Source organism: Melitaea cinxia, chromosome 25 (assembly GCF_905220565.1).
Source record: "Melitaea cinxia chromosome 25, ilMelCinx1.1, whole genome shotgun sequence".
In the NCBI taxonomy this organism is placed as follows: Eukaryota; Metazoa; Arthropoda; class Insecta; order Lepidoptera; family Nymphalidae; genus Melitaea; species Melitaea cinxia.
This window is the reverse complement of record NC_059418.1, coordinates 4,091,981-4,109,088: the sequence shown is the minus strand read 5'-3', so window position 1 is coordinate 4,109,088 and position 17,108 is coordinate 4,091,981. Positions and strand designations below refer to the sequence as shown.

Below are 17,108 nucleotides of genomic sequence, written 5' to 3'. Positions count from 1 at the left end.
ATAAATAAATATATACCTATATTACACCCAGACTCGGGGTGGGAATCGAACCCACAACCCTCGGAGCAGAAAGCAGGGTCACTACAAACTGCGCCAACGGGCTAGTCAAAAACGGTGTTGCTTCCAATAACCAAGTACATTGCCTTAATATTTATAATCCCGATACTTAATTTATCACAGCTAAAAAGATAAAGATGAAATTATTTTTTGTAAAGATTAGATATCAATACCTACTTATATAAGACCGTTTTAACTAATCGGGTCACAAAGACAATTTTCATCAAAATGAAACTTTTCTCTGTCGTTTTCGCTACCGTCGGCCTGGCCCTGACAGTGGCTGCTGAACCAATAAACATTAATTACCATGAAGACTTTGGTATTCCTGCGGCCACTCGCATCAAGTACGCTGAACAGGCCCGGGACTTCGATGGCAGCAGGGTATTAGGCGGACAGATATCTAACCTTGGCCAAAACCCTCACTTTGTAAGTTATATTATTCCTTTCAACATTGTTACAAGCAAGGGCGGTTATAGCCCATATAGCGCTCAGGTACAACTAATGCCGTGACGTGTAGGAAAAAATTATGTGGTGTCGTGGGACACCAGGTAGGAACGAAGTTCTTTCGGGTAGTATAGAAGCAACACAATTTGAAAAAAAAAGTTGAATTTTATATTTATTTTCTAGTTCTAGATTTTTTTAATTTTGTTGATTTTGTTTTTAATTAAGTACATAAAAGTATTTAGGAAATTTAATATTTTAGAAAATAATAAATACCGTAAAATAAAAATAAATCAAACTATTAAGTGAAATAAAAAACCATATGTCTTTATTTATTTTTGTCGACAGTATAAAATTACATAAATAATTTAAAAAAGTTTACTAGTAATATTTTAGTTTTACAAACGTCATATTATACAGTCGTGTGACTGATATTATGTCACTTCCGTTACATATTTTTCTTACGGTTTTAGTATCACATTTTTTGCAGTTCGATCGCCCAGCCAAATGTCAAGACTGCCGTAAGGCACTTCGTTCCAAAAAGGGCAATCGAAAACGTACGGCTTAAGATATTTCATCAATCATATATATCGACGGTTTTTGTCGATTGTATTTTTAAACATTTTTATTTCGATATGTGTCTTTATTCGCGGCTCTCGGCGCCTCGTTCCCTACGACCCGGTAGGCCGGTACCCAGGTGCAACCCCCATGCTTTTTTGAGTATTTGGAGCTTAAATCTATTAATTGGCCCATTTACTTCATTTTTCGAAATCATAATAGTAAAATTTGTAAGTTTTCGTAAGAAATTTCAAATTTCATTATGATTGTGTTATTTTGCACGTTGAAAGTCACTTTCTAGGACGAGCAAAAGAATATTTATTCTCTGAATGCACTGTCAAAATATGACACGTAGAATAATTATGTACCTATACTAGCAATAACCGTGCGAATAATTCGCACTCAATAAGTAAAATTACAAAAAAGTATTTATATGTGAGTTGATTTGAAATTTAACAAAAACATTACCGACTGTCAATCATGTTGACGTTGTTTCAAAATTAAAGCCGTCATATATAATTTTTAATAATTAATTACTTTACTAAAACAATAATACATTTTTTTTGTTGTTGCTAGCAAGCAATTATTTAAAAAATGATATATTGGGCGGCAAATATCTTAACTTTAGCGTGTTAAAATATACTAACAATACCCGTGCGAATAATTCGCACTAAATAAGTAATAAAATTACCGACCGTCAATCATGTCGACGTTGTTTCAAAATTAAAGCGGTCATATATATAATTTAAATAATTTATTAATTTAGAAAAACAAAAACGATAGTAATTTTTTCAGTAGTGAATAGCTGGCCGGAAGAAGAAGCAAATATCTATAAAATGATATATAATTTATGTGGAGTAATTGTGAGATTTTTTTCCAAAAAGGGAGGCAAACATCTTAACCTTAGCGTGTTATCACATCATCATCATCAGCCTTTCGCAGTCCACTACTGGACAAGGCCTCCACAAGTACACGCCAAAAATGGCGTGTACTCATGTGTTTTGCCCATAGTCACCACCCTGGGCAGGCGGGTTGGTGACCGCAGGGCTGGCTTTGTCGCACCGAAGACGCTGCTGCCCATCTTCGGCCTGTGTATTTCAAAGCCAGCAATTGGAGGGCTATCCCGCCATCGGTCGGCTTAAGTTCCAAAGTAGTAGTGAAACTGTGTTATCATTAATTATTATATATTATTATTAATTATTATATATTATTTTTTATAATATGAATTTTGTGAGTATGTAGGGTATAATCTACTTGCTGTCTTATTTAATTTTTTATTAGAATAGCTGAAATTAGAATTCAAAACAATATACGTATAACAAGCTACGAGTATAAAAATTAAATTTATGGATGTCTTAATCCCAACATTTTTAAGCAATCATATCAAACTTAATCTGCAATAAGGCCTATTTTCTGTGCTTGATCCAGGGTGGTCTTATTATCCTGCTGGACGACTTCAGGCAGTCCGTGTGCGGTTCATCTCTTCTCAGTAACACTAGACTCGTGACGGCCGCTCACTGTTGGAGAACCGCTATATCTCAAGCAATCGAGCTCACGGTTGTTCTCGCCTCAGTCAATTTGTTCTCTGGAGGCGTTCGCATCGTGACCAGCGACGTTGAGCTCCACGCCGCCTACAACTCTGTAAACTTGAATAACGACATTGCCATCATTCGCATCAGTCATGTGCCGTATTCTCGTATGTCCTGTTTTTGTAAATATTTAACTAAGTACGGCTCACCTGATGGTAAGCAATTACCGTAGCTTATAGACGCCTGCAACGCCAGAAGCATTGTAAGCGCGTTGCGGACCCTATCCCCAAATCCCCCCAGGAGCTCGGGCACCTCACTCACCAACAGGAACACAATACTTCTTGAAAACAGTATTATCTAGCTGTTGTCTTCTGTAAGGTCAAGGTACTACCCCAGCTGAGCTGTTCCATATTTTGACCAAGAAATTTCCTGCTGTGCCCTACCTTAGTTGTAGTTTTTTTATTGGAATAACCAGTGAATATTTAGCACCTAAATCTTGTATTCTAATCGTGTGTCCCAGTGCAGTAGGATAGTAGGTGATATTTGACAAAAAAACTTCCTTTGTCAGTATTTACTGTCAGCAAATTAAATAATGTTATGTTGAACACTTACTGATAGAATTATACCATCTCATATTACTAATAATTGTGTTTGCTCGCAAACGAAAAAAAAACCGACTTCAATTACATCGACGAGTAATACAACGTAGATCGACGAAAACATACTCAAGTAACTGCGCGTTATCAAAGATTACTCAAAAAGTAGTTATCAGATCTCAATGAAATTTATATGTGACCACATGACAAACATCAGCTTTCGATTAAATTAAAAATTATTAAAATCGGTACACCTAGTAAAAAGTTATTGCAGATTTTCAAGAATTTCCCTCGATTTCTCTGGGATCCTACTATCAGATCCTGGTTTCCTTATCATGGTACTAAACTAAGGATATCTTCTTTCCAACAAAAAAAGAATTATCAAAATCGGTACACCCAGTAAAAAGTTATTGCGGATTTTCAAGAATTTCCATCAATTTCTCTGGGATCCCATCATCAGATCCTGGTTTCCTTATCATGATACCAAACTAGGGATATTTCCTTTCCAACAAAAAAAGAATTATCAAAATCGGTACATCCAGTAGAAAGTTATGCGGTATAATACAACGTAGGTCGACGAAAAAAGCGTCAAGTAAAAACGCATTATTAGATATAGCTCGAAAAGTAGTTGTGAGATCTCAAATAAATTTAAATGGGACCAATTGGCACACAACACCTTTCGATTAAAAGAAAATTTGTCGAAATCACTCCACCCAGTCAAAAGTTCTGATGTAACATACATAAAAAAAAAAAAAAAAAAAAAAAAATACAGTCGAATTGAGAACCTCCTCCTTTTTTGGAAGTCGGTTAAAAAACCAACTTCAATGACATAAACCGAATTCGACGTAGTTAGATGAAATAATAATTGTGTTTGCTAGCAAACGCAAAAAAAATAATCTCAATTAGGTACGTCGACAAGTAATACAACGTAAGTAGACGAAAAAAAATTAACAAACGCACTAGTCGTCGCTACGATTTTCGAAGCTTCCTCTCGATTTCTCTGGGATCCCATCATCAGAACCTAATTTCCTTATCATGGTACTAATCTTTGAGATATCTCCTTTTTTAACAAAAAAAGAATAAGCAAAATCGGTTCATAAACGACGAAGTTGCCCGCGAAAAAAAATATAGTGTCGATTTGAGAAACATCCTCTTTTTTGAAGTCGGCTAAAAATAGTCAAGCAAATACGCAGTAGTGGATATAACTCAAAAAGTATACTCGTCAGTTCTTTTTTTACCTCAGTTTTTTTTTATCTTTACATATTTGAGTAATCTTGATAACGCGTATTTGACTAATTTTTCATCTACTTACGTTACTTGTCGATGTCTTGTTGTAACACAATCATATCATTTATACAGTTTCTAAATTTCTAAAATCAATCTGTGTTCCAGACGTCGTCCAGAGGATATTACTGCCGACTGGTGACAGCGACTACGCCGGTACTTGGGGCACCACTGTTGGTATTGGAAGCAGCTGTAAGTTACAATAATTTCTACATTTATTGAAATTCTATTTACTTAATACTTACTGCACAAACACTGGGTGGATCTCCCCACCGTGCCTCGGAGAGCACGTTAAGCCGTCGGTCCCGGTTGTTATCATGTACACCTGATAGCGATCGTTTCTCATTGTAGGGAATATATCCGCCAACCCGCATTGGAGCAGCGTGGTGGATTAAGCTCTGATCCTTCTCCTACACGGGGAAAGAGGCCTATGCCCAGTAGTGGGATATTACAAGCTGAAGCGTATTACTTACTACTATAGCAAAGTCCTTTTATTTTCTATTTTTTTTTTAATATATAAATCGGTAGCCTAACTATTATCTATAAAATCAATTGATCAAAGCACACATAATTTTAGTTACTAAAATGACGATTCAAAAATACTCTTAAAGCCTTGAGGGAAGTAATTTTTAATTTATATTTTGATAAGACGAATATTTCCAGCAAACGCCGACATAGGTGTACAACAACACGCTCAACTGCAAGTAATTAGGAACGAAGAATGCGCTGCGTTATACGGCCCAAGTGTTGTTACGAGCAGCAAGCTCTGCACAGCGACCACTGGGGGCAGGGGCATCTGTGGTGGCGACGTCGGTGGTCCCCTGTCTATTGGTGACGTGCCATCAGCACAGCTGGTGAGTATTTTTTATGCTCGGCCAGAGCCGCAACTCGCAGAGTGCCGACCCTGGCCATTTCTCTTTTGGCCCTTGTGTGAATATTTAACATACCATGTGATGTATGCCGTGTGGTGTCGGCCGAGTAGAATAGCACCAACCTCTTTCTTCCCGGTGTAAAAGGCGACCGAGGGATAACCCTGGCTCAAAATCATCAATTCCCGGAGAAGGAAAGCTTCATTTGAAACCCGGAATGAGGTTTCCGTTAAGCATTCGTGGCATAGTTTTAAAATGCGAAAGACTCCTGCAGCCGAACTCCACACGTATCGACTCGTCGTTCCTGTGGGCCTAGCCAGTGAGTTCGAGAGGGTGGCGCAGAGGTTAGGCAACTCTGCGTTTTCCAGAGGAGTGTCCTAGGCGACACAGTGTCCGTCTGACACTGTTTAAATCGTCTGCAATAGACGGACTAAGGCAAATATGGCCATGCTATAACGACACATTTTTTCCGCAGATTGGTATAGTCTCGTTCTACTCCCAGTCCGGCTGCGACAGCGCGCTGCCGGCCGGGTTCACTCGGGTCACCTCCTATCTGTCATGGATTCAAGCCCGTCTTTAAGTATATTTCATATTAAATCATATTAAAATATATATTTAATTTGTATGGACTTGTTTTATTTATAACTTACCTGGACAGACTTCGTTCTGTCAAAAGTTCATAGTGTTTTTAAACCTTCTTTTTTTAAACCTTCCCTAGGCCTAAGGAACATACAGAAAAATAAATTAGCCGAATCGCTCGAGGTATTTTCGAGTTATGCGCTTAGCGACATTCATTTTTATTAATGTAGACTAGCTAATCCGTCGAATTTCTTCTCGACACCTTTTTTTAAATACCTATTCTGAATTTTCTTATACCCTTACCAGCTGTACCCCGCAGGTTCGTACACGTTAATTGGAATAAAAGGTACTAAAATATTATAGCCAATAGCCTTCATCGGTATAAATGGACCATCCAACATAAAAAGATTTTTTTTTAATTCGAACTAGTAATTCCTAAGATTAGCGCGTTTAAAAAAACAAACTATTTAGCTATAAAATATTAGTAATTATGGGTAATGCAAATGATAGCACAGTAACGACAACAACACAATAACAATAAATATAATTGTGTTTGCTCGCAAACGAAAAAAAAAACCGACTTCAATTACATCGACAAGTAATATAACGTAGATCGACGAAAAAATAGTCAAGCAACTACGCGTTATCAAAGATTACTCAAAAAGTAGTTATCAGATCTCGATAAAATTTATATGTGACCAAATGATAAACATCAGCTTTTGATTAAATTAAAAATTATCAAAATCGATACACCCAGTAAAAAGTTATTGCGGATTTTCGAGAGTTTCCCTCGATTTCTCTGGGATCCCATCATCAGATCCTGTTTTCCTTATCATAGTACTAAACTAAAGATATCTTCTTTCTAACAAAAAAAGAATTATCAAAATCGGTACACCCAGTAAAAAGTTATTGCGGATTTTCAAGAATTTCCCTCGATTTCTCTGGGATCTCAAATAAATTTAAATGTTACCAATTGATACACACCACCTTTCGATTAAAACAAAATTTGTCGAAATCGGTCTACCCGGTCAAAAGTTTTGATGTAACATACATAAAAAAAATACAGTTGAATTGAGAACCTCCTCCTTTTTTGGAAGTCGGTTACAAAAATACAGTCGAATTGAGAACCTCCTCCTTTTTTGGAAGTCGGTTAAAAAAATACAGTCGAATTGAGAACCTCCTCCTTTTTTGGAAGTCGGTTAAAAATTAACAACCGCACTAGTGGATACTACGATTTTCGAGGGTTTCCCTCGATTTCTCTGGGATTCCATCATCAGATCCTGGTTTCCTTATCATGGTATCTCCTTTCCAACAAAAAGGAATTACCAAAAGCGGTTCACAAACGACGAAGTTTAACCCACTTCAAAAAAGGAGGTTTTCAATTTGAATGTATTTTTTTTTGTGTGTTACCTCATTTCTTTTTACGGGGTGCGTCAATTTTGATGACCTTTTTTTTAATCGAAAGCTCAAATAATGTGTGTGGTTCCACTTTATTTCATCGAGACCTGATGAGTTATTTTTGAGTTAATCTTTACAATGTGTATTTCAGTGAATATTTTTCGATTACCTCAATTGTATAACTTGTCATAGAAATGTGGATAGAAGTAGAAGACTGCGGAGAAAATTATACATTTTATATTGTGAATATAATATATTGTGTTTTATAACTGTGATAAATGGATACTGGTTTACAACTTAAAACATTATATATCATTCAAGATAAATCCATATTATATAAAAGTTTTTAAAAATAAACTATGTAATCGTAAATTATATTTGCACTATTTATCTTTATCGACAGCAATAAATCGAAGGTACTAAACACTTTCATTATCCCAATATCGACTGATAAAAAATATATTAACTAATAAGTCTTACGCGTGTAAGTGCTTGTTTTACAGAATTGTGTTACCTTGCAAACATAAAAAAAATCCGACTTTAATTACATTGACCAGTAATACAACAAACAAAGACGAAAAAATAGTCGAGTAAATACGCATTATTAGAGATTACCCAAAAAGTTCTCATCAAATCTCGATCTAATCTATTCATTAATACGTAAAATAAAAACTTTGTACCACTTTTTACGAAAAATGCGCGGACAGAGGAGTGTGAAATTTCGTACACTTATTAGTTTAGTGCTGAGCTTAGCTCGGTATATTTTTAGTAAATCGTGTTTTTGGAAATCATATTAAAATACGAATTACATATTTATAAAATATTAATTAAGTTTTTTTTTTACCGACAATAATAAAAAATATAAATTAATATAAAAAATCAAAAATAAATAATAATGATAAAATATGAATAATATTTTTCGATATTACCGATATAATAATAAAAAATAAAACTGGCTATTTGAATAATGAAAAAAAACGAGTAAAATTAGAATAATTGTGTTTGCTCGCAAACGAAAAAAAAACCGACTTCAATTACATCGAAGAGTAATACAACGTAGATCGACGAAAAAATAGTAATACTTTGTTCGTATTCCATATAACGCGACATTATAAAATTGTAGAATTATATAATGTTCTACTGTTATTTCTAACATTTTGTTAGCGATTGTAGGCAGAAATTTCATAAAAGGCCCGTCGTCGATTCGCGCGAAGCGCTGACATCGCTTATTACGGCGGGTTTTTTAGTTGAAGCGGATTTATATTGAATTACGGTTTATGTCTTTTTTATTAAAAATATGTAATGTTCATGTTTTCACACAGCTCCGATGCACGACTGGACTTTACCCCTTCAGATCAACTGTCTAAATAGGCACAAAAAGGCTTACTAGTCTAAGAAATATATTATTACTTTAACAAATTGTAAATAAATGAATGCAATAACGCCATCTATCGGAACCTAATTGCGTTATTAGAAAACGTCTGAACGCCATCTCTAACAAGGTCATTCGTTCAGTAGATTTTACTGTTCAATTTTTTCATTCCGGGGCCTTAAATGAAAATCGATTCTTAAGGAGAAAACTCCAAAAACAGTCAAGTAAATACGCCATATCAGATATAGTTCAAAAAGTTCGAGTCAAATCTCAATTATATTTAAATGGGACCACATGACAAGCACCACCTATCGATTAAAAAAAGAATCATCGATATCGGTCCACCCAGTAAAATAGTAATGAGGTTAATATAACGTTGGTCGACGTAAAATAGCCAAGTAAATACCCAGTATTAGCGATAATTCAAAAATTAAAAGCTCAAATATATTTATAACGAATAAACTGCTACTTTCTACTCTAGTGGAATATTGTAATTTGATCGATAGTGAACGAAGTAATTTCATAACATTTTGATAGATGGCGTTGTGGCAAAGTATTGAACATGACCACAGTCGTCTTAACATCGTCATGTAAATACGTGTCATCAAAGATTACTCAAAAATTGCTCATTATATCTCAATCATATTTAAAACGGACGACATGACAAGTATTAGCTTTTGATTTATACAAAAAAGATCAAAATCAGTGCACCCAGTAAAAAGATATAACGTATAATACAACGTAGGGTGACGAAAAAACCGTCAAGTAAATACGCAATATTAGATATAACTCACAAATTACGAATCAAATCTCAATTAAATTTGAATGGGACCACGTGACGAATAGTAGCTTTTAATTTATATAAGAAACGTCAAAATCGGTGCACCCAGTAAAAAGTTATGAGGTATAATACAACGTAAGGTGACGAAAATAATGTCAAGTAAATACGCGTTATCAAAGATTAATCAAAAAGTAGTTATCAGATCTCGATAAAATTTATATGTGACCACATGATAAACATCAGCTTTCGATTAAAGTAAAAATTATCAAAATCGATACACCCAATAAAAAGTTATTGTGGATTTTCAAGAGTTTCTCTCGATTTCTCTGGGATCCCATTATCAGATCCTGGTTTCCTTATCATGGTACCAAACTAGGGATATCCCCTTTCCAACAAAAAAAGAATTATCAAAATCGGTACACCCAGTAGAAAGTTATGTGGTATAATACAACGTAGGTCGACGAAAAAAGCGTCAAGTAAAAACGCATTATTAGATAGAATTCGAAAAGTAGTTGTTAGATCTCAAATAAATTTAAATGGGACCAATCGGCACACACCACCTTTCGATTAAAACAAAATTTGTCGAAATCGGTCTACCTGGTCAAAAGTTCTGATGTAACATACATAAAAAAAAAAAAAAAAAAAAAAAAAAAATACAGTCGAATTGAGAACCTCCTCCTTTTTTGGAAGTCGGTTAAAAAAAAGAAATAATAATAATCAATCTCAATATTTGAGGATTTGAATCGTGCTCTCTTCGATCGATCGCGACCGGCCGATTTCCCACCTGAGCAATTACAATTTTACTGGCAAATGCGAAATTTACCTTCGATTTCTAAATATATTGTAGCCATTTTTTCATTGCCTAAAGACAGGGATAAAAGGACATTTTCTAAACATTTTCTAAAAATGAATCCTACCTAGATTTATTTATCTTCCCCGAAATTCCCTGCATACTAAATATCATAAAAATCGTTGGAGCCGTGTCCGAGATTAAGATTCTATATTCATTTTTCATTCATTCAGATTCAATTCTTGTATATATATATATATATATATATATATATATACAAGATTTGGTCGTTTAATAGTATAAGATATAACTATATAGAAGCTGTGCTACCATCCTTAAAGAAATAAGGAGACGCTCCGAGAAGCCTGTGAACGCCCCAGGAGGCTTCTGAGCTTCTGGAAGGAGCTGGGCTGAACTAGTCAACCCACTTTTCACGCATAATGGACCACCTTTGCGTCTAAATGCGGAAATTAGTTAGTACTGTGTGGCTACAGTACTAAAAAATATAGCCACCCCCTCTCTTCCCGTGGCTGTCGTAAGAGGCGACTAAGGGATAACACAGTTCCACCACCTTAGAACTTAAAAAGCCGACCGATAGCGGGATATCTACGAACGGCTGGCTTCGAAATACACAGGTCGAAGACAGGCGGCAGCGTCCTTGGCGCGACTAAGCCAGCCCTGCGGTCACCAACCCGCCTGTCCAGCGTGGTGAGTATGGGCAACACACATGAGTTCACGCCATTTTTGGCGCGAACTTGTGGAGGCCTATGTCTAGCAGTGGCGATAGGCTGAAGTGAGTGAGGAGTGATAGTTTATATAGAGAATGAGTACAGAATACTAACATTTTTAAATAAAACTAACAAGCACCATCTTCGATTTAAAAAAAAAAAACGAGTCATCAAAATAGGTCCATATAATAATAAGTTATGAGGTGAAGATTATAATACATACAATTTTTTTTCTTATAATTAATAAAATTACATACAACGTAGGAAGTAGTAGTATATCATTATCATTATATATAATAAAACTAAGTTGATAAAATGTGCGTGCCGATAAAACTTAAAAAGAATTCCCGGCACGATAAAGGGACTTATATATTATGATAGCCCTTTATTCCCCCTCGAACAAGAAAGTTCACGTTTTAACCTAAAGGGCGTGTTTTTAAAGATTTATGGGCTTTTCCAACCCTTTAACTTGGAATTAAGTGTAGTGGCGCCATCTGTTATCGAGTATTTGAACATCATTCAGAACAACGATTATTTGGGTTGCATTTCGAAAGGCGCTGCGAGCAACTGCAGCATGTATAGTAATGGCGCGAAATTTAAAATTTCAATTTCAATAAAGTCTTAAATTACAATTGTTACTATAATCAAGTTATTAAATTTTATGTATTCATACAGCAGTAGCTAACTTATATTTTGGAGTTAAAGCGACATAATTTTAGTAATTCAAATTAGTTCTGAAAACATTTGAAAATTTGCGTTTTTAAATTTCGCGTCTTTACTACGTATTCTACAGATGCAGAACCTATTGTTACGGCGGACGATAATATCGAGAACATTCTAGAAGGTGTTAGAAAGTAAATATTCTCAAACTTTCTCGAATATCCTAGAGCCTAGCTCTCTGAATATATGAGCCCGGTGCCCGCCCGACAGAGTTAGTTCGATTTGAACAGCGAAACAAGTGATTTCGAAACGAAAAGGAAAGAAATTATTTAAAAAAAAAATTAGGGATTGGCAATTTTCGTTAAATACCCGTGCGAAGCCGGGGCGGGAAGCTAGTGTAGTATAATAGTTAAGTAAATACGCATTATTAGAAGCTAGTGGTCGCCCAGAGGTCGAAATTCAACCATAATTAAAAACTTAAATAAAAAAAAATTAAATAAAGATCTCTTTTTAAAAAATTTCACAATTATCAATAGAGCATATTTATATATAATGTAATGTTTTTTTTTTATTGATTTATTACATGTTTATGCATCATTTAAAAAAATATATTAGTATTCTGAACTTCTTCTCTATATAAGTCCTAGCTGTTGCCCGCGAGTTCGTCCGCGTCAATTTCTGTTATTATGATCGCAATTAATATGATATGATATTTTTAGTTTTATTTTCTTGTGGCAGAAGAACATACTGATTTTCTCAGCAACCGATCTTGACAACGCGACATATAATTGGCCGTGTGAAAAGCAGTCTTGACGTAAATCGATTCCTTTTCCTACATATTTAAATGTTTGGTCTAGTGGTTTATTAATTGTTAAGGCAAAAGATAACTTAACGGGAAATTGGATTCTTTTAAAATTAAAAGGTAAATCATTTGGAATCATTGGGATGCAAGGTATAAGCACTGTTTGACCAACTGCTGGACCAGTCAAAACTATTGCTACGATCATGTTGTTGCGCAGAAATTTGACTTAAGTCGGGTCCCGTTACATAACTTTAGTGGTTTTAAGTAAAATTATTGGGGAACCTGTTTTTATCTTGAGGAAATGTGGGGGAATGCCACTCGAGTTCAAAGAATTAAGAAATCCTGTGGGTAATGAACCGCATATTTTTGATCCATTACATTATCAATACATTTGTATAATAGGTAACTATATCTCCTGCCCCTATCCCCCTCGCCGCAGCGTCTTGTCTTGCGCATCATGCGCGCGTGTTAATTTTGTTTCGGAGTGATTTTAAAATTGTATTATCTTCTAGGATGTTAATTGAAATTAAATGATGTCAAGGACGATTTTGTTTACAATTAAATACTCTTAATCAACAATACATTTATTTGGATAAGGATTAATAATATGTTAATAAAATTCTTTGGCAAATAATTGACATTAATGCAATAATGTCGACCAAATTTGATTACCAAAGGTTTTAGTGAGTCAATCTTAAAAGATAGATATACCGTCGCGGACATTTTTTAGATCATTTAAAGAGGAATAATTCTTTCATACATATTTTTTGAACTTGCTTGAACCGTTCACGCAACGAAAGCCTTCAAATATGAATAATTTTCCCCGTTTTTGCAACATTTTCCACTGATTCTCTCCTCCTATTGGTCGAAGCGTGATATTATATAGCCTTTAGGCTATATAACATGACGCTATTACCATCTCTTTAATATATCGATACCTTTGGGTAGAAAGGTCGTATAAACCAAAACCCTACTTTTCAGGAGAGCAGAAAAACAAAATTTTTTTAACAAAAAAATTCATACTTTTTTTTGTTTTTGAATTTATAAAAAAATGATCTATGAGAAAAGTTCTTACAATTTGCGAATTAAAAAGCTTAAATCATCAAAACCTATCTATCTTCTTTAGTTTAAAAGTTAGCTTGGATTTACGTCTAAGAAAAAATCTATTTTTGGTTAATACACCCCATGAAAATGTACTTTTAAAAAACTGTATAGGTCGTATATCCATTTTTGGTAAGCTTATGGTCATATTTACTGTCGTAAAAACCCATAGATGTAGTTTTTTTGGTATTAAAAACCATTTATAATCATAGATAAATTGAATTCTGACTAATAAACAATCCTGTTACTCCCAGAATTAGGAGCAACTCAATTATTATTATTCTAATACCCAATAATGGTCGATTAAAATAAAATAAAAACTACCTGAAATACGAAATCAACATTTATTAGGTATTATAATACCTTCTAATCAACATTTACGAGTACTATTATTTAAATAATGGTACAAAATACCTAACAGATTTAACATTTTTAAATTGTAAAATAATTATATCAACTTAAACTGAAAAGTGATATAAAAAATAGTCATAAAAAAAACAAAAATTATTCAAACTTCTTCTAAATTAAAGTTAACCTCCTGCCTACTTTCGTACTTCGTATAGTACATAAGAAATAAAAAAATCTAGTTCTTTTCTTTTTAAATTATTTTATCTAATATTCTTACTACTGGCAACATTGGTTCATGCAACAATAGAAAAAAAAAACAACAACAAGTTGCAGCTGTCATTTTAGTAAAAAATGGCGTCGATGGAGTCACGTTCGGGTCAGCGCATGCGTGGAGGTAAGTCAATCCAGTGGGATCTTAATTAATTGTTTGTAATTATGATATTTTTTATGGTAAATGGTAACCAAAGTAATGAAATCCATCTCCCGAGAAGTATTTTTCTGTTCTGGTTCATAATAACTGAGACACCAACCTATTTATTTTTATGTACTTTCCAAAGCACCAAAGTAGATACTGCATAGTTGTTGTGTTTTACTACATTTGTACTTTGTGAAGTACTTAAAAGATTCCTTTTTTTTTTTCAGGGATATCCGATGACCAAATTGAAGATTTGCTCAATGATTCGGAAATAGACTTCTCTGGGGATGATTCCGATGAAGATGCAGGGTACACACCACCAGATCTTATACAGCAAACTAACCATGAATCGAGTAGCAGCTCCGATGAAAACGATGATGGGTTAGAGATTTCAGCGGCTTCTCCAGCATTCTCTGTCAACTCAGAGGTGATCCCCACCACAACAACATCACGAGTAGGATCAAGAGGACGCACGAGGTCTACAATTAAGTCATGCGCGTGGGCGTGCAAGAGCGCGTACAGTACCTGTCTCAGTACTCGTTCGTCACCATCACTTCGACGAAATATCAGCAGGCAAGAGCAGCAGGAAGACAACTGGGCATCGGACCAATTTGTGCCTGAAACCCTAAATTTTACCGTCCCTGCGTATTCTCATGTAGACACTACCGACTGGGAATGGCATAGATACTACGATCAATATATTAACGACGAAATTCTTTTAACGATTGTTGAGAACACGAATAGAACACACATTTTGGAGACAGGTAAATCACTTGGGCTGACCCTTAAAGAGTTAAAAATTTATTTGGGCATAACCATGATTATGTCTGCGCTTCAATACCCACAAATAGATATGTATTGGTCACCTAAATGGAAACTTCCTGCAATATCTATGGCTATGAATCGCAACCGATTTTATTTTATAAGGAAGCGCCTCAAATGCGTTTATGATCCGGATGTCACGGTTGAGCAAAAAAAAGAAAAAACGTGGAAAATAAAACCTTTGTTCCAGTGTATTTTAAAAGGTTGTCACATGCAAGAGCGACCAAAAGATTTATGTATTGACGAAATGATAATCCCGTTCAGCGGTAAATGCCCCATGCGCCAGTATTGCCCTAACAAACCAAATCCTGTTGGTCTAAAGGTATTCGTCTTGGCTTTTCCCCAAGGAGTTGTCTGTGATATGGTCATATACCAGGGAGATACAACCTTTCCTGATCTTAAGAACCAAGGGTTTGGCTTGGGAGAAAGCGCCATCTTATATTTAACTAGGACTTTGGTTCCTGGCCACTCGTTATTCTTTGACCGTTATTTTACATCTGTAAAACTTTGTGACGAGTTAGTAAAGCTTGGTTTTCATGGAACTGGCACAATAATGAAAAACCGGATACCAAGAGACTGTGTTTTAAAAGAAGAACGATCATTTAAAAAGGAGCAAAGGGGAAGCACAGAAGTGAAGATAAGGGAAGATGGAAAACTTGCTGTAACCATGTGGCTTGATAATAAGCCGGTGTTGATGATGTCCTCGTGTTTTTCTAATGACAAAGTGGATGAGTGTGAAAGATGGTCTAAAAAAGACAAGCGGTATGAAAAAGTAAGAAGACGAGAAGTGATAAAGATATACAACCAAAACATGGGTGGTGTCGACCTAATGGACAGAATGCTCTCCGTTTGTCCATCGCGCAATCGAACCAAAAAATGGACTATTCGCGTAATTTCTCATCTTTTTGATTTATGTGTTGTGAATGCTTGGTTGCAATATCGAAGGGAAGCGACACAAAATTTAACCCTGGTCAAAAACATAATGCAGCTACGACAATACAAGTTAGAGCTAGGCACCAAACTCATAACTGACAATGAGAACCAAAGTGATGAAGAAACCGACCGAGTTTACGAGGAGTTGGAGCCTAAGCACAAGAAGAGGAAGGTTCTCATAAAACCCATACCAACCCTTGAATGTCGTGTGCAAAAAGCCGCACATCTGCCTAAGTATGACACTTCAAAACAACATCGTTGCAGAAAGAGTGGATGTGACAAACGAACCACTGTTTACTGTAAAAGTTGCGAAGTTTTTTTGTGTTTCAATCCGAACAGAAACTGCTTTTCTGAATTCCATGAAAACAATACCTAGAAGATAACTTTACTATTGATTTCATTATAAAAAGTCTGATTATTCTACTAAGTATTTACCAAAAATTTATTTCTATGTTATAATTATTTTGAAATGAAAAGTTTAAGTTTGTTTATAATTAGAAGAAGTATTTTTTATGTTTTTTTTTATATTGTTTATTAGTACTTATGTCACTATTTTAAGAATTAATAAATCAAATTTATTATAATTTGAAGTTAAAAAGATATAAACACATAAGAAAAGGCAAGTTGTAATTAAAATATGTGTAAGATAAAATCTTTCTATGAATCCGACGTGAGATATAATGTGATTTTTATAAGGCATTTATGTTTGTTTGTATAATAATTGTTTTGTAGTTGAGCATAAACATTAAAAAGTTGAAATAATAAAGTATTTCATTATGTTATTGACCCGTAAAATGTACAAGAAATGTTTATGTACTTTTTAAAGCACTACTTAATTGAGTACCATTGTACTTTCAAAAGTACTTAAAGAAAAGCCACTTTTCCGTAACAAAGATTTTATTCAACATTTTTCCTGTACATTTTAAGACAGAATGGACATACCCTGAAAATTTCAAAGCGATAGCTTAAAAATTATATCTTCAGTAGGCAGGAGGTTAATAAAATTAAATAATTTTTGATATTGTCCTATTTATCAACAGGTAAA

General features: G+C 34.7%; 2 protein-coding genes across 2 annotated transcripts; both read left to right on the top strand.

Moving 5' to 3' along the window:
• The first annotated feature begins 285 nt into the window (after positions 1-285).
• On the top strand, positions 286-5,914 carry LOC123666025 (collagenase-like). Its single transcript, XM_045600236.1, has 5 exons — positions 286-483; positions 2,485-2,752; positions 4,574-4,657; positions 5,129-5,319; positions 5,810-5,914. The coding sequence occupies exons 1-5, from the start codon at positions 286-288 to the stop codon at positions 5,912-5,914; spliced, it is 846 nt and encodes a 281-aa protein (XP_045456192.1).
• Positions 5,915-14,244: 8,330 nt separating this feature from the next.
• Positions 14,245-17,107, top strand: LOC123666024 (piggyBac transposable element-derived protein 3-like). Its single transcript, XM_045600235.1, has 3 exons — positions 14,245-14,287; positions 14,767-16,297; positions 17,104-17,107. The coding sequence occupies exons 1-3, from the start codon at positions 14,245-14,247 to the stop codon at positions 17,105-17,107; spliced, it is 1,578 nt and encodes a 525-aa protein (XP_045456191.1).
• The last annotated feature ends 1 nt before the right edge of the window (position 17,108 follows it).

Coding starts and splice junctions, on each gene's coding strand:
- LOC123666025 (XM_045600236.1), top strand. CDS start 286: ATGAAACTTTTCTCTGTCGTTTTCGCTACCGTCGGCCTGGCCCTGACA. Junction 2,753..4,573: donor CAGTCATGTGCCGTATTCTC/GTATGTCCTGTT, acceptor TCTGTGTTCCAG/ACGTCGTCCAGAGGATATTA. Junction 5,320..5,809: donor ACGTGCCATCAGCACAGCTG/GTGAGTATTTTT, acceptor TTTTTTCCGCAG/ATTGGTATAGTCTCGTTCTA.
- LOC123666024 (XM_045600235.1), top strand. CDS start 14,245: ATGGCGTCGATGGAGTCACGTTCGGGTCAGCGCATGCGTGGAG. Junction 14,288..14,766: donor GGGTCAGCGCATGCGTGGAG/GTAAGTCAATCC, acceptor CATCACGAGTAG/GATCAAGAGGACGCACGAGG.